This window comes from Ovis canadensis, chromosome 13 (genome assembly GCF_042477335.2).
Source record: "Ovis canadensis isolate MfBH-ARS-UI-01 breed Bighorn chromosome 13, ARS-UI_OviCan_v2, whole genome shotgun sequence".
Taxonomy (NCBI): Eukaryota; Metazoa; Chordata; class Mammalia; order Artiodactyla; family Bovidae; genus Ovis; species Ovis canadensis.
The window spans coordinates 88984433-89001621 of record NC_091257.1 but is presented as its reverse complement, the minus strand read 5'-3'; the positions used below and the strand labels follow the sequence as shown (position 1 = coordinate 89001621).

At 49.4% G+C, this 17189-nt stretch overlaps 2 protein-coding genes across 10 annotated transcripts in view; one reads left to right on the top strand and one right to left on the bottom strand.

Moving 5' to 3' along the window:
- SYS1 (SYS1 golgi trafficking protein) overlaps nt 1-17189 on the bottom strand; it is a 52425-nt gene that overhangs the window by 9757 nt on the left and 25479 nt on the right. Inside the window, exons 3-5 of one of the 9 annotated variants that reach the window (XR_011248027.1) lie at nt 6669-6745; nt 6213-6501; nt 4625-5686 (exon numbers count right to left, since the gene is read on the bottom strand). The exons of 1 other annotated variant lie outside the window; for it this stretch is intronic. Coding sequence is in view for 1 of the 8 variants with exons in the window: in XM_069547010.1 (XP_069403111.1) it covers nt 5680-5686 (7 nt within the window). In the remaining 7 variants the exon portion in view is untranslated. Of the gene's footprint in view, nt 1-4624; nt 5687-6059; nt 6502-6668; nt 6746-17189 lie in introns of those variants that run through there. 7 more of the 9 variants (XR_011248028.1, XR_011248029.1, XR_011248030.1 and 4 more) reach the window with 7 other exon arrangements.
- Nucleotides 9046-11963, top strand: TP53TG5 (TP53 target 5). The gene is made up of 4 exons (XM_069547075.1): nt 9046-9093; nt 9363-9437; nt 9640-9770; nt 11474-11963. The coding sequence occupies exons 1-4, from the start codon at nt 9046-9048 to the stop codon at nt 11961-11963; spliced, it is 744 nt and encodes a 247-aa protein (XP_069403176.1).

The window sequence follows — 17189 nt, the reverse complement described above, 5'->3', positions numbered from 1 at the left end:
GATGGCTGGATGGCATCACCGACTCGATGGATGCTAGTTTGAGTGAACTCCGGGAGCTGGTGATGGACAGGGAGGCCTGGCATGCTCCAATTCATGGGGTCGCAAAGAGTCGGACATGACTGAGCGACTGAACTGAACTGAATGCCTACTATTGCTCTGAGATAAAAGCCTTTCTCTCTTAGGCTTCTGCTGAATTGGCTGACAGTCAACACCCTTGAGCTTTCTAGGATTCCTCTTGCTTGATTCAGAGGATCTGTGAGGCACACCCATCATTTCTTTGGAGGTCTTTTATCTGACTGAAGACTACTCTGCTGCATTGTCTGAAATCTTCCCAAGATGCACACAAAAGATTGATAGTTACATTCTCACTTTCCTTTGGACCATGTTTTTCTGGTGCTGCTGTGGATTTGAGCTTTGCTGGGAAACCACTCTTTAACTTTACTATCATTTGCCAGGTAGAGAGGCTGAGAATTTTCAACCACAAAGTCCTGGCTCCTTCATATTTAATAGTGCTCCCTTTTAGCTCAGGATTTCTCAACCTCAGCACTATTGACATCTCAGGCAGGATAATTCTTTTTATTTGTTTAATGGTTACGTGGGGTCTTCATTGCCTCATGCAGGCTTTCTCTAATTGTAGTGAGTAGGGGATACTCTCTAGTTACACTGCATGAGCTTCTCCTTGCTGTGGCTTCTCTTGTTTCGGAGCATGGACTCTAGACGTGTGGGTTTCAGCAGCTGCAGCACACTGGCTCAGTAGTCGCGGCTCCCTGGCTCTAGAGCTCGGGCTCAGTTGTGGTCCATGGGCTTAGTCACTTCATGACATGCGGAATCTCCCCAGACCAGGGATGGAACTCATGTCCCCTGCATTGGTGGAGCATTTTTGTCCAATGTACCACCAGGGAAGTCCCAGGAGGGAGGTGGTGGTGTTGAGAGGGGTTTGTCCATTATAGAACATTCAGCAGCATCCCCAGCCCCTACTAACTAGATGCCAGTGGTAACCTCTCCAGGTCTGATAACCAGAAATGTCTCCAGACATTGACAAAGGTCTCCCCAGGAGGCACCATCATGTGCTCACTTGAGAACTGCTGCCATTTCCCTACCACCTCTTGTGTTTAAGCAGCAAGAAGACACCAAGTTGCACCTTTAACACATGATTTGGAAATATCCTTAGCCAGATCTCAGCTCATTAGGCACGTTTTCTGCCTTCCACTTTACCTTGCATGCCGCCAATAAAAGATCCCCTGTGCCGCAATGGAGAGCCAACACAGTCAAATAAATACAAGAAAGCAGATCAATCTTAAGAGTTCTCATCACAAGGGGATAAAAGGTTGTTGTTGTTTTTTTTTTTAAGGTAAACAGATGTGGGAAGAAAATATCTGCAAATCACACATCTTACAAAGGGACTCATCTAGTCTGTATAAAGAACGTTCAAAACTCAACAGTGAAAAAACAATCCAGTTGAAAATGAGCAAAAGATTTGAACAGACATTTCACCACAGAGCACAAAGAGATGGCAAATAAACACATTAAAATATGCTCCACATCAATAGCCAGTAGGGAAATGCAAATTAAAAGCACTGTGCATCCACTTTATACCAGTTAATTAAAAGTTAGTGACCATACTAAAAGCAGGTCATGATGCAGAGAAGCTAACCGTTCAAACCTTGCTGATGGAACTGTAAAGTGATACAGTCCCTCTGGAAAATAGGTCAGCGGTTCCTTAGAAAAACTAAACACGTACTTACCATATGATCTAGCAGTCATCCTCGTTGACATTTGTTCCCGAGACATTAAACTATGTCCCTGTAAAACCTGTACATGAGTGCTCCTGCCAGCTTTATTTGTAACAGCCCTAAATGAGAAACAATCCAAATGTTCTTCGGTGGGTGAATGGTTAAACAAATCACGGCACATTCATACTGTGGAATAATACACAGCCAAAAAGGAACAAATTATTGATACCCAAAACAACTGGATGGATATCAAGAGCATTGAGTGGGCGGGGGGCGGCGGGGTAGGGGGCGGGGGGGGGGGGAAGCACCAGGTTTGAAATGTTACATATTGTATGATTCCATTTATACAGTATAACACTGTTGAAATAACAAAAATATAGAAATGGAGATGGGTTGCCAGGGGTTAGGGGTCAGAGGAAAGAGGGCGTGGGCATGGCTATAAACAGCATTTGCGAGCCTGGAATGGCGGAACACTTCTGCATCTTGATCGTGGTTATGCGGCTCTACGAGTGGTTCCGACATTGGAACATAGTTAAGCAAGATGTACCCTTTGGGGGCGGGGAACGAGAGAAGGAGATATAGGACCTCTATTATATTTTTTTGGAATTTTCTGTGAATCTGTAATAATTTTTGTTCTAATTTATAAAAGGAACTGTTACACCTGCAACGACTTGGATGAATCTCTACAGCATTATCCTGAATGAAAAAAAGTCCATCTCGAAAGGTTACATACTGTGGGAGCCTACTCACATAACATTCTTGAAACAATAAAATTGCAGAAATGGAGAATGATCAGTGATTTTCTAGGGATTAGGGATGAGATTGTGGGGAGCGGAGCAGATAACACGAGAGAGATATTCACACTGATGGAACACACACACACAAATGAGTGCAGGTCAAACTGACAAAACCTGAGTTAGGTCTGCCTATCGTGTTCACATCAATCTCCTGGCTGTGATATCGCACTGATATGCCCAACATGTGTAAATCTCAAACGCATTGTGCTAAGTGAATGAATTCTATTCAAAAGTCTATAAGCTATAGGATTCCATTTATATAATGTTCTGGAAAAGGTAAAGCTATAGGGACTGAAAATACATTCGTTGCTGCCAGGGTTGTGGGTGGGACAAGGAGTTAACTACAAATAGATTACACGGGAGAACTTAGGGAGGTTATGAAACCATTCTACACATTGACTGTGGTGTTTGTACAGTAACAAGAACTTACCATAGAGCTGCACACTAAAAAGGGTGAATTTTACCATATATAGGTGCTTCCCTGGTGTCTCAGACAGTAAAGAATCTGCCTGCAATGCAGGAAATCTGGGTTTGATCCCTGGGTGGGGAAGATTCCCCTTGAGAAGGGAATGGCTGCCCACTCCAGTATTCTTGCCTGGAGAATTCCATGGACAGAGGAGCCTGGCAGGTTACAGTCCGTGAGGTCAGAAAGAGTCGGATACGACTGAGTGACTAACACACGCTGTGGAACAAAACCACCACAAAAAAGACTAGATCCACAGCCACGAGTATGGCTGTTGTAGAAAGAAAGGAGGAGAGAGGGAAAGAGAGGGGGGGAGGGAGGGAGGAAGGAAAGGAGGGAAGGAAGAATGAAAAATAACAACTGTTGGTGAGGATGTGGTGAAACTGAAATGTCAGTGGGAATGCAAAATAGTGCAGCCACTACAGAAAATGGTATGGTGGGTCCTCAAGAAATTAAAAGTAGCATTAGCATATGGTCCATCAATTCTACTTGTGAGTTTATACTCAAAGAATTTAAAGCAGGGTCTTGAGGAAAGATATTTGCACACCCACGTTCATAGCAGCATTATTCATGGAAGCCGAAAAGGTGGACGCAGCCCAAGTGCCCACCGATGGATGAGCAGATAAAATATGGTCTATACTTAAAAGAGGACAGTATCCAGCCCTAAAGGAAGGGAATTCTGGCACAAGCTGAACCTTGAGGACATTGTGCTGAGTGAAATAAACCATCACAGCAAGACACATAGTGTGTGATTCCATTCACATGAGGTACCTGGAGCAGTCAAATGCATAGAGACAGAAAGTAGGATGGTGGTCGCTGGGGTTGAGGGGCTGGGGAATTGGGGGCTGTCGTTTAACAGGTATTGAGTTTCCATTTTGGGGGATGAAGAGTCTGGGAGACGGATGGTGGTGATGTTGCATAATGATGTGAAAGTACTGGACGCTACCGAACTGCCCACTTAAAATGATTAATGGTCAATGTTATGTGTATTTTACCACAACTAAGAGAAAAAAGAGAGGGTGGTGGTTTCTCACTGAAGTGCCTTGGATGTGATCCAGAAGGCTGACCAGCTACATGTCCATGGGTATCGCTCTACCCATAAATGGTTTTTACCGTGTTAATGGAAGAGATGAACAAGACTGAATAGGGAGGTGCTGCTTTAGGAGCCGTTGTTGGGGTATGACGTCTGGTCACAGAGAAAAACTGCCCCCCCTGGGGATGCACCCCCAAGCTTCTGAAGGGAGGAAAGGGAGTGACGGTGTGAAAAGAACCGGCTGGAACAGAACGCGGAGGCGGCTGGGCCAGCCGCCAGGGCCCACTCAAGCCCCGTCGCCTGGGAACAGTCCCAAGGCCCTGACCCTCAGGACCGGCTCCAAGCCTCTCAGCCTGTGATGGAGCCGGTCTGGCTCACTCCCCCGGGTTTGGCTGCCGTCACTCTGGGTTTCTACCTTCTATTCCAGCACATACCCCGCTTCACAGTTCTCTCCCACACCTGTAATTTGAAAATCCAGGAGCCCCACAGCCTTTTGCCTGGCAACCCTATTCTTTGTTATCTGTCACCATCTCTACGAAGCCTTCCCTGGCCTCCCCACGCTGCTCCTTAGGGTTCCAGCAGTCCGCTCACCATTACCTTTATCATAGAAAATGCCATTTATTTTCATTTTTTCACAAAATACTTAGTGGGTACCTCTTGTCAGCCAGGCACTCTTCTAAGGCTCTGGGGGGTTAGCAATAAAGAGAACAGCCCCAAATCCCTGCCCTTGAGGAGCCCATGTTCTGGAGGGACCACTCCCCGGGCTCAGAGGAAGGCGCACAGCAGGGCCCCAGCTGTTGGTGCCGAGGTGGCAGGTGCAGATGATCCTGATGCAGCCCAGCAGAGGCCAGCAGAGTCCAGGACGAGCTGAGATCATGCTGACTGGGAGACGGAAGCCCGAGCAGGCGGAGGAGCCGGAGAGGACTGAGGCAGGCGGAGGGAGGGGTGGGGTGTTCGCCTGGCCTTCCCTCCAAAGTCGCCTCCTTGTGTCTTTTCTGACCCACAGCATCTTTTTTTGTTTTTACCACCCACTCATCTCCGCCCTAATAAGAAAGGACGTGGACATATAAGAGGCTGTGCAGCTTTCAGCTTTCGGCTCAGAGGAGGCAAAGGTGCAACTTTCTTCAATCATCCCGAATCCGGGTTCACCAGCCGCCTTCACCATGCCTCCAAAGTTTGACCCCAACGAGATCAAAGCCGTGTACCTTTTGCACTGGTGCACTGGTGGGGAAGTCCGTGCCATGTCTGCCCTGGCCCCCAAGACTGGCCCCCTGGGTCTGTCTCCAAAAATGGCTGGTGATGACATCACCAAGGCAACTGGTGATTGGAAGGGTCCAAGTATTACAGTGAAACTGACCATTCAGAACAGACAGGCCCAGATTAAGGTAGTACCTTCTGCTTCTACCCTGATCATCAAAGCCCTCACGGAACCACCAAGAGAAAGAAAGAAGCAGCAAAACATTAAGCACAGTGGAACATCACTTTTGATGAGATCGTCAGCACTGCCCAGCAGATGTGGCATCAGTCTCTAGCTAGTGAACTCTGTGGAACCATTAAAGAGATCACCCAGCCTGTGGGCTGCAATGTTGATGGCCGCCACCCTCATGACATCATAGATGACATAAACAGTGGTGCTGTGGAGTGCCCAGCTAGTTAAGAACTGCAAAGGAAAAAGAAAAATAAAGGATTATTTGACAACCAAAAAAAAAAAAAAACCCAAGAAGCTGTGCAGTAGTCTGGTCTTGGCCCACCTCCCCTAAAAGGCAGAGGTGAGCACCCCACGTGAATGCACCTCCATCTGGGTGTGGTGTGGATTTGGTTCCCACACTTGCTGGGTATCACACTGGCCAACTGAGTGGGTGGTGAGGGAGAAGCTGTACGTCACAAGCGCTTCTGATTATTCAGACACGGCCAGGTGGGCAGATTACTCAGAGCAGCCTGAGTTGTTCAAATCTCCCACCATCTGGCCCAGCCCCTCACCAGGACTTTCTCTGTCCTCACCTTCTGCCACTACCTCTCCCCACTTCCCTCACCTCCTTCAGGTCTCTCCTCACATGCCATCTTGTCAGTGGAAGGGTCCTATTCCATTCTTCTTTAAAAAGCTTTTTATTTTGTATTGCAGGATAGACAATTAACAATGATGTGATAGTTTCAGGTGAACAGCGAAGGGACTCAGCCATACATACACACTCTCAGCCATACACATACATTCTCCTCCAAACTTCCTCCCATCCAGGCTGCCACGGAACACTGAGCAGAGTTCCCTGGGCTGTACAGTAGGACCTTGTTGCTTATGCATTTCAAATATAGCAGTGTCCATCCTTCCGGTTGTGTTGGGTCCTTGCTCCTGCACCGGCATTTCTCTAGCTGTGGCGAGTTTCCTACTTGCGCTGCGCAAGCTTCTCATTGCAGCGGCTTCTCTTGTGAAGCATGGGCTCTAGGGCATGCAGGCTTCGTAGTTGCGGCTCACAGGCTCTAGAACACAAGTAAAGTAGTTGCGGTGCACGGGCTTAAAGACCCTGAGGCACGTGGGATCTTCCCAGGTCAGGGATCGAACCCATGTCGCCTGCAGTGGCTGGCAGATTCTTCACCACTGAGCCACCCGCGAAGCCCCATCCCTTTTAACACAGCAAACTTTCTACCTTTGTTCTCCATTTCCCGTCCACCTTGTTTACTTCTCTCCATACACTTCTTTCCATCTAATGTTAACAGGAACGTGCTGTTAACAGAGGCATGTGACATTTTTAGGAACTCAACTGGCTGGTCATTATGCAACATGATCATTAAAACTTATATCATACCAACTTCATTGAGTTAATGATATTAAAAACAAAGATGGAAAGTGCTCAAACTCAACACTTCCTAATTTCTTACCACCTTTTGCTACTATCTATGATCTTGGGAATATTTAGGACTGTAAAAATATGGTAGAAATACATAATATATAACGGAGGTGACTGCCTTTCTGTTCAAATCTGCATTCAGTGGCATCACTCTGGTAGGCTGAAGTATTTACACCACAGAAATCAGTAAGTGTGATGAATCAGGTTTGGGTTTATTGTCCTATTGATTGTCTAGGCCAGGAGTCGGTCCTGGACCAAATCCAGCCCACTATTTTTGTAAATAAATTGTATTGCAACACAGTCAGGCCCACTCATTTCCTTATCTGTGGCTGCTTTCGCATTCCAAGAGCAGTTGAGCAGTTGCAACTACGTGGCCTGCAAAATTTAACGTATTCACTATCTTGCCAACCTCTGGTCTAGCCTTAAGAACACCATGGAGGAAATGTTCATTGGTGGCATTCAGTCACTAAGTCATGTGACTTTGTGACATGTGAGTCACACTAAGTCATGTGACTCTTTGCAACCCCATGGACTGCAGCACGCCAGGCTTCCCTGTCCTTCACTATCTCCCTGAGTTTGCTCAAACTCATGTCCACTGAGTTGGTGATGCTGTCCAACCATCTCTTCCTCTGTCACCTCCTTCTCCTCCTGCCTTCAAGCTTTTCCCAGCATCAGGGTCATTTCCAATGAGTTGACTTTGTGCATCTGGTGGCTAAAGCACATGGAGGAAACGTTAATGTAACTGTCCTGTCTATAGCTGTTACAGGCAGATCTCATGGTATTTCACTTTCCTGCACTTCACAGAGAGTGAGGTTTTTACAAACTGAGGGTTTGCAGAAACCCTGTATTCAGCAAGTCCAACAGCATTTGCTCACTTCACGTCTCTGTGTCTCTTTTTGCTAATTTTCGCAATATTCCAAACCTTTTCACTATTCTACTTGTTACGGTGACTTGCGAGCCTTGATGTTACTCCTACAACTCACTGAAGGCTCAGATGATGATAAGGGTTTTTTATCAATTAAGTATTTTTAAATTAAGGTATGCACATTTTTCAGACATAATGCTATTATTGCACATTTAATAGACTACAGTATAGTGTAACTTTTATATACACTGGGAAACCAAAAGACTCTGGTAATTCACTTTATTGCAGTGGTCTGGAATTGAACCCGCCATATCTCTGAGGTATGCCTATACACTGTAAATAGCCACACATACCCAAAAAAGGCTGAGCAAATACATTCCCAGTATTTGAAAACAGTGGCAGTGAGCAAGTCGATCGGATCACTGAGAAATGAATTCCAAAATCTTCATTCCTCCACTTTTTCATTTTCTTCTTACTCTTTAGTATGAATGAAAACATCAACATTCATGTTGGAATGATACCTGTTCGTCTATTACAACCATAAGTGGACTATGGATGCAAGAGTTAGGCAAAACTTGAGAAAAGTATACTGTAAGAGTAAATTGGCCCTACGGGATTCACAATACGAGTATTTGTAGAATTTTATTATTTTCGATTTCTTTCAGTAAAATTTATGATAAACACACATTCACACACACATACACATACTTTATTTCAGACAGCCCATTATTGAATCTTTACAAGAACACATACTGTCTCTTCTCCACTAGAATGAAAGTTCCTTGATGGCAGAATTTTTTTTTATTCCAGCACTCAGAACACACCGGACACACAGCAGATGCACATGAGCGAACACGCATGACATGAATGAACAGACGAGCACAGGTGAGAACCAGGTTTCGCGGGCTGACTGCCAGACCTTATGTTTCCAGCTCCACCACTCTCCAGCTGTGTTGGCCTTGAGGAAATTATTTAATTTCTTTGAACCCTGATTTCTTCATTTAAAAAAGTGGGGGAGAATCTTCCTACCTTGCAGGGAAATAGTGACAGTGTGTGCCTCTGCCTGGCACCCACCAGGTATCTGCACAGACAGGAGTCACCTTCTCACCCTCCACCCCTGCCACACACATACTCCTTGGAGACCTGCCACTGTCACACATTTCAGTGATGTCACAGCCCCCCTCCCTGGGAGCACCAGCACAAGCATCCTGACGCCCAGCCTGAGTGTGGGCTGAGCTGGGGGCAGACAGGCGCAGGCAGGGCCAGGTACCAGTCTTGCGCCATCTGTCCAATATGTGCCACAGCTCCAGCATGCGTCCACTGACAAAGAAGAGGCCCAAGAATAAGGTGGTTTCCAAGGTTGGACTTGGGACTGGATCTAGTGGAGGTCTCAACAAAGCATCCAACCACGCCCAGGGTGGGGGTCTTTCTGCCTAGGGGGAGGGGGAGAGGTGAAGGGGGTCAAGAGAGTTATAACAGGCTCCCCATTTCCACCCCCAAACCAAGGTGACAAAAATCACAGTCTAGGGTTTATCAACCCGCCCAGTGGAGAGGCATTAACGGGCGTTCAGGGGGCTCATCCTGTGTTAGCATTTCCCCTCACCTGCTCTTTCCCTCTCTCTTGTCAGATGCAAGCTAAGGAACCACAGGACAAGATACATCAGCCTGTCAGCAAAGTAATCGCACGGAACCGACTTAAAATGGTGAGATGCCGCATTTGGGTGCCCACTAAAGAAAGCCTGAGCCCCCACACTATGCTGCTCAGGGCTGCCATGGGTGACCCGGAAGGAGTCAACCGGCCTCACCATGAGCTGAGCTGAGCCAAACTCCAGGTGGGGGTTGGGAGGCTATCCCAAGAAAGCTGAAGCTTCCAATTCTTTTTTTCTGTCTCTTCATCCCTAGCAGGTATTAAAACACTTGTCACTCTTGAAGCTGCTCAAAAGCTCGAACCCTCGGATCCAAGAACTGCATAACCTGGCCAGAAGGTGTTGGAATTCACTGCTCAGGGTTCCAAAGATCCTGGGGCTCTCCTCTGGGTGAGCTTGGCCCACCCATGGCCCCCATCATGGGCCCGATAGCCGTCTTTACTAGGAACAGGCACTGTGCTAGTTTAGAAACCCGCTTTTTGATAAGGCTCTGGAAGAAAGGGAGCCATTTAGTAGCCCTATTTTAGTGATGGAGAGTTGGGGCTCAAGAGATGCTGTAACTTGTTCCATTAACTGAACTGCTAAGTGGCAGAGCTAGGATTTGAAGCTGTTCCCAGCTGAAATCAGAGCTGCTGTCATAAGTATGGTCATAATCATCCAATCATGGGACTAACTACCATCTGGGGCTCTGAGCAAGCGGGCCCCCTTCCTGCCCCTCCCAATTCATCACCACCCACAGATTTACCCACAGACTAGTCATCCTGCTGAGGCCCAGCTCCCTCCCACTAAGAAAGCTGACATTTATAAGGCACCTGCTAAGGGCTTCCCTGATAGCTCAGTTGGTAAAGAATCCACCTGGGTTCAATCCCTGGGTTGGGAAGATCCCCTGGAGAAGGGAGAGGCTTCTCACTCCAGTATTCTGGCCTGGAGAATTCCATGGATTGGGTTGGGGAAATCCCCTGGAGAAGGGAAAGGCTACTCACTCCAGTATTCTTGTCTGGAGAATTCCCTGGACTGTATAGACCATAGGGTCACAGAGTCGGACACAACTGAGCGACTTTCACTTTCACTCTTCAAGGGCCAGGTACCCTGCAGAGCATTTTCCCACCTAATCTACTCCATAAAAACCCTACTAGGTGGACAGAATTATCTGTTTTCAAATGAGGGAACTAAGGCTCTGACAGGACACCTTTCTTGCCCCAAATGACACAGACGGTAAGAGGCAGAAGCAACTCTGAACTGCAGTATGTCTCCAAAGCCTGTGTTCTCTAAGCCTCTTTCGGCCTTGCAGGACTGTGGTGAGGGTCCTGGGCCTGACACCTGGTGGGCCCCCAACCAGCGGTGGCCGGTGACTATCCTCAGTATTGTCTAACCCTGAGAGTGAGGCCTCTCCCTCCCAACACGTGCTCACCTAGGAAGGGGTGGCCACGTTGCAGGGGACTTCAGTCTGTGACAGATACCCTTTTGGAAAGTCTAACACCTCTGGCGAACTCCACCCCTCTGATTTCCTCCCTCTAAGTTGACCTCCTCGATACAGGAGATCAGGAAACACCGAGCCCAAAGGGTCAGGACCATCTAGTCCCAGAGTTTTCCAACCCTTTTTAAAGCAGCCAGCCCTAATGGGCCCCAAGCCCCAACTGTGTTGTTGAGAGGAAGCTATCCTGCCCCTCCAGAAGTGAGGCAGGATTGGGGGGGGGGGGCGGTCATTGGAGCTACTTTCTAAGATGTCTTGGAACAAGAAAACAATTAAAAAAAAAAAAAAAAAAAACTGGACCAGTCCACTCCATCAACTGAAATCCAGAGGCAGAGCCCTAACCTAGTGGCCGATGCAGGTAATAACACGTTTCTAGTGTCCTAACTGCTAGCCATTGCCATAGGCTTTTCTAGCCTCTCACATCCCTTCTGCCACTGCTTGTCACCGCATCCCCTGCCCCCAGGCGCAAGGCTTCTGAGTGGTGGCGAAGCTTCTTTCCGGGCTATCTGTGGCTTTCCTGACAGGCCCCCTGAACCAGCGGCAGCGCAGCTGTCTCAGGACTAGTGGAGGACCAGAGCCTCGGTCCTAGGCTGCTGACTGCTGTTCCTCTCCCTGCTAGGTACGATAATGCCTGGGATGAAGTGGAACAAAATAACAAAGAGCTCCAGGAGGAGGCTGGGTGTTCCTACCAGAAGCTGGACTCCACGAAATTAAAGCTCACAGGGGAGCCTGAGGAGCGTGAGGAGTCGAGGCCCAGGGCAGAGGAAGCTGTGTCACAGAAAGAGGAGCAAGTGGAGCCTGAGGCCCCGACAACATCGAGGGGTCACGGCCTGACCACGGGTCCCAGAGCCCAGGCAAGGCAGCCTCCCACTGGGGACCCCCAAGTCATCTTCCGGAAGACCCACCAGGACAGAACTCCCGTGAAGGATGTGAAGCAGCCGGAAACAGTGAACCAGCGGGTCTGGTTTGAGGGGCTGCCCACACGGGTCCACCTCCCAGGGCCTCGGGTGATGTGCAGAGCCTCCGCCTTGCGCTGGGTCAAGCGCTGCTGCACCCGCTTCTGCTCGGCGTCACTGGAGATGCCGATGGTCCATCGGTACAAGGTGTGACACCTCCACCGCCAGGCCAGGGTGAAACGCTGGCCCCGAGCTGGGCCCAGAGCCAGGGGGCGTAGGGTCCAGAGTCTTGGGGGCTGTGGCTGTCGGTGCTGGGAAGCCCAACCTTCCGCCCAGAGAGGGAAGCCCAGAGAGGTGGAAGCCAATGACCAAGGCCATGCAGCAGGGCAGTGGACCTCTCAGGACCCCAGTAGGGGCTCTGGGGAAGGAGGACACTGGGAAACGTGGTCCTGAGGCAGGGCATCCATTGCCTAGAGGCCTAAGAGAGACCAAACTGCTGTGGTTCAGAATCTCATTGAGAAATGAGTCCAGGGATTTCCAAACGTTGGGGGAAGAGGGGAGAGGTCAAGCAGGGCTCTGCTGCACCCCATCCCCTCTTTGCTCTACACTCTATTTTATTTACTCATGCCTCGAATAAGACTTGGACTTCCCTGGTGGCTCGACGGTAAAGAATCCCCTGCTAATGCAGGAGACCTGGGTTCGATCCCTGGGTCGAGAGGATCCCCTGGAGGAGGAAATGGCCACCCACTCCAGTATTCTTGCCTGGGAAACATATATAGACAGAGGAGCCTGGTGGGCTTTGGTCCATGAGGTCATAAAGAGTCAGACACCACTTAGGGACTAAACCACCACCAGCACCACCACCAACCACAAATAGGATTTACTCTGAAAAGAAAGTTTCTTAGCAAAAGAAATACTTCAGCCCCTTTGCTGAGTTTCCAAGAAAAGAAGAGGGTGAGAGGCCTGGGGGTCCAGCTGAAAGGAGGCTGCCCCATCAGCAAAGCTGGCATCTCCAATGGGCTGGGCGTCACAGTGCCCCTGGTCCCCGAGCCCTCTCCCTGGCCTGCAGCGCCCCCTGGGGGTGGTCTTAACCGCCGACTGATGCTGAGGTCTCTGTTCGCAGGTGTAACCTTGGATGGGAGCCCGAGGTGTGCTGCGGAGAGGGCGGGAGATGGCACAGTCATGGACCAGGAGGGGAGGGCGGGAGAATTCCTAAGTCTACAAATAAAATCTCCCAAATGCCACTGGCTCTGCCTGGTTTTCTGGGGCTGCACAGGATGGAGGAAAGAGTCTCTCCGACAAGGTAAGGACTGGGGTGGGGGTGTGAATCACTACTTCAGGGTCATTTCAGTCTGTCCCCAGGTCCCTGATGGCAGTGTAGCTGCTACTGCTGCTAAGTCACTTCAGTCGTGTCCGACTCTGTGTGACCCCAGAGATGGCAGCCCACCAGGCTCCCCCATCCCTGGGATTCTCCAGGCAAGATTACTGGACTGGGTTGCCATTTCCTTCTCCAATGCATGAAAGTGAAAAGTGAAAGTGAAGTCGCTCAGTAGTGTCTGACTCCTAGCGACCCATGGACTGCAGCCCACCAGTCTCTTCCGTCCATGGGATTTTCCAGGCAAGAGTAGTGGAGTGGGGTGCCATTGCCTTCTCCAACGTCAGTGTAGAACCCGAATCAAAGAAGCCAGTGGGCTGTTCCCCTCCCCCACTCTGCAAGCTGGCCTCCTGGGCAGGGCACTCCATGAAGTCATAGAAGGGGAACGTTTGTTGTGTGCTTCCTGGTGACTCACAATGGCCCTGCAAGGCTAGGAGAGGAGGAAAGCACTGCGGCTCCGAGATGGGACGGTCCTGTGAAGTGGCACGGTAAGAGCTCTAAACCAGGTCTCCTGGCTGCTCCTCATTCCACCTCCTGAAGGGGAAAAGGTGCAACATCGCATCCAGTCTGTCAAACACGTGCATTGCACCCTTATTATCACAGCGCCCGATGTCAGTAGATGTCAGCTGGAAATGCGAACCGTGCCCCGTCTGGGTCACGGGAAGCACCAGTCAGGCCAGGAATTGTTTTTTTTGTCTCACTGCTCACATGTGACAGACACAGCACATCCATCCTCCAACCCCAGGTCCGGTCGGGTTACCCCCGCTGTCGGTAGGAGCCACGGGGCCCTGGATGTGCCGTTAGGGAGAGGAAAACTGAGGCGGCCCAGGCTTTCTCTGGATGAAGACTGTCATCCTCTGTCTTCCCCTGGAGGCAGGCAGGTGCCCTCAGGGAAGCAGCAGGGCCACCCCCAGGGAGTCAGGGGAATGATGGGAGACCCTCAGATTGGCAGGGAAGGGGGAAAGACAGGAGAGGCTCCCGCTGAATCCACAGGTTCACATCCCTCCTCCCCACTGGGGCCCAGCACTGTGACTGAGTATCCCTGGGGTGGGCATCAGCAGAAACCAGGCCATCACAGACAGCCTGGCATGGGACCACTCTGTACCTCACTGTTCCCCACCTGTGGTCACCAGGTGCAGAGTTCCCGTCCCTGGCATCCTGCCCCTATCCCTCCACATAACTTCCATTCCTGCAACCCCCACCTCAAGCTACATGCCCACTCCAGCCTTACTCCTGGGTACTCCCCATTTCGACTCCCTTGCCTGGCATCATCAATCCCATCAACCTTCTACTCAACCTTTTCTCCCAAGTGCCTTCCATTCTGTCAAACTTCAAGTAACCTTCTGACCAACGGGCTATCAGTGAGCAATCAGGGCAACTCACTCCCAAATCAACCAACCAACCCTGGGGGCAAAGGGGGCTGCACTAATCTTCATTCGAACCTTCCCCCGGGGAGCCCCAAGCAGGGGATGAAAAGCCCTGAGCCTAGGGGAGATTGACAACTTCTGCTTTGCCCAACTGGGAGCCAGAGCTGGGCCTGAGCGGCCCATGGGGAGGCCGTCGGGTGAGCAGACAGGAGCCTGTGTGCCTAGGCTGGCTGGGACCCAGCATGGCCAGCGTGCTGGCCTTGGAGCCTTATCCCTTCTACCTGCTGGTATTTAGGCTCAGGCAACCCGCCTCCCATGATCCCAGAACCAGGGTCTCTCCACTACCACTCTCCCTTTGTTTAACGACCTCAGCCTGAGGCTCCTCTTCAGGGTTCAGTTAGATCCTGATTTGGTCAGGATGCTGCAAATGATCTCGGAGGTACGGAAACTGACTACAGGAGAAACGGCCAACCAACAGTTAACTAGGGAAAAATGTTAAGTGTTTGAATTTTTAACAAGTCACATGATCTCTGAGAGCCTATTTCATCTGTTTATAAAAAGAGGGATACTAAGAGCCATTCCAGAGGGCTCTGAGCAAATCAGGCTTGATGCAGCTGAAATTAGCTTGCGGGATGTTGAACGTTTGGCCTTTTTCCCATGCCTCCTTGCCATAATAAAGCCCCAAGGCCAGTACTGGCCCTGTTTCTCACTTATGGGCAGTTGGCTAACTGCCCACCTTTAGGGAACCAGCTGCTTGTTTAAAAAGCCAACCTTATGTTCAAGTTCACAACCTTTTGCTAAAATAGCATCTGGATCCTGGAGGCTGCCCCTCTCCCAATGTGGGCCATGAACTATTTAAACATGTTCAGAATATGAAATGGGGACGAGGTTGCTGAGGCAGACAGGCCTGGCTTCTTATCAGCTGTTTGATGCTGAGGAAAGCTGTTTATTCCTAAACCTGTCTCATTGCATAATGGGGAAAACACTGGCGCCGCTGTCACTGGATTAAGTTAGAAATGTGTCACTTTACAGCACGCGGCACATAGGAGCTCAATGCTTTGTTGCTGCACTTACGTTATGGGCACAGTCCTGTCCCCCATCTAACAGCCAAGGCTCCGAAGAAAGGGGTCTCCTCTGCAAAATGGGGAGCGGGTCGTGGTGCCTTAATCCTAACTGCTTAGATTCATGAATCACTTCTTACATATCACGCACAGTGCTTTACATATGACATCTCAATGAACCCTCACAAACCCAGGGAAGGTTAAGTAGCTTGTCCAAGGTCTCAAAGCTAGCAATGGGACTCCAGGACTTAACTGGGCACTCCACGGCCGCTCTCTAAAGCCTTCTAACATAGGGCCCCCTAGAATTGTCCTTGGCTTGGCCAGCTAGGCAGGACAAGGATTAAAGCTCTCAGCTCTCTCTAACCCCTTGTCTCAGTACTGTTTCATCACCCTTTGCTACTTTCCTACAGAAAACCTCAAACAAGACAGTAGCTTTAAAAAAAAAAAAATTCATATGTATTTTTAATTTGGCTGAGCCAGGTCTGTTGTAGTATGTGGGATCTAGTTCCTCCACCAGGGACCAAACCTGTGCCCCCTGCCTTGGGAGCATGGAGTCTTAGCCACTGAACCACCAGGGAAGTCCTCCAAGGCAGCAGCATTTAATTCCCCCTCCACAAGGCCGCTCTCCTTTGGGCCCAGAATTGGCCCCTACTGCCCCAGCCCCTAAGGCTCTGTGGTCCCTGGGCTAAGTGCTGACTGCCCTCTAGGAATGCCAGGAGGAAGCTACCCTGATCTGGGGAGTCCCTGAAGAGAGTATAAGACTCACCTTCCAGGGGAAGTTAACCTGTTTTAATTGTCCCTCCCATCAGACTCAAGGGGACCTGGAGCTTCCCTCCACCCCAACTCCCGGTGCCATTCTGGCCCCCGTTTGGCTCTGATCTGGACAGGCCTGCCTAGAACTAGGGGTTAGAGGCATCCTCTGAGGTAGACATCCCTTTCTCCCTTACCATCCTTCTTTCAGTTCATAAACTAGTCTGAGTACCAGCTATGCCCTAGTTTCTACTTCTCTCTCCAGATAGCTGGAGTTGAGTAGTGAACGGGGAGAAGAACAGGGTGTCTAGCCATCACACCCCTACAAAGTCAACAGCTACACCAACTCAGTGGGCGGGTGGAGGTAACTTTCTGATCTAGGTATTCTTCTTTATCCTTTGGAAATAAAAACATTGCTGACATCCTCATGTTTCCTTGAAAATCTGCGGCCATATTTAATGTACTGCCTATTAGTTTTTCTTGGAAAACAAGTAATATTTACAATGCTTTTTACATCCTTAGTATTTACAACAATACAGTAGGATGAGAAAGTATGATTACAAAGTAGATTGTTTAACCAATAAAATGTAAACATTCTTGACTATTAATGTCTTCAAAATGAGTTTACTAATTTCATTACTGAAACCCCAATCCTGGTCTGCCAGCTCCTAACGTAACCTTGGGCAAGTTCCTTACAGTTTCCTCACCTGTAAGACACAGATGGTTTTCCTACTTCTTCCTTTTTTTTTCGGTCACACCGAGCAGCATATGGGACCCTAGTTCCCCAACCAGGGATCAAACCTGTGCCCTCTGCACTGCGAGTGCGGAGTCTTAACCACTGGACCCCCAGGGAAAGTCCCAATACTTCCTACTTCGGAAGGTTGTC

Coding starts and splice junctions, on each gene's coding strand:
- TP53TG5 (XM_069547075.1), top strand. CDS start 9,046: ATGCGTCCACTGACAAAGAAGAGGCCCAAGAATAAGGTGGTTTCCAAG. Junction 9,094..9,362: donor AGAATAAGGTGGTTTCCAAG/GTTGGACTTGGG, acceptor CTCTCTTGTCAG/ATGCAAGCTAAGGAACCACA. Junction 9,438..9,639: donor CACGGAACCGACTTAAAATG/GTGAGATGCCGC, acceptor CATCCCTAGCAG/GTATTAAAACACTTGTCACT.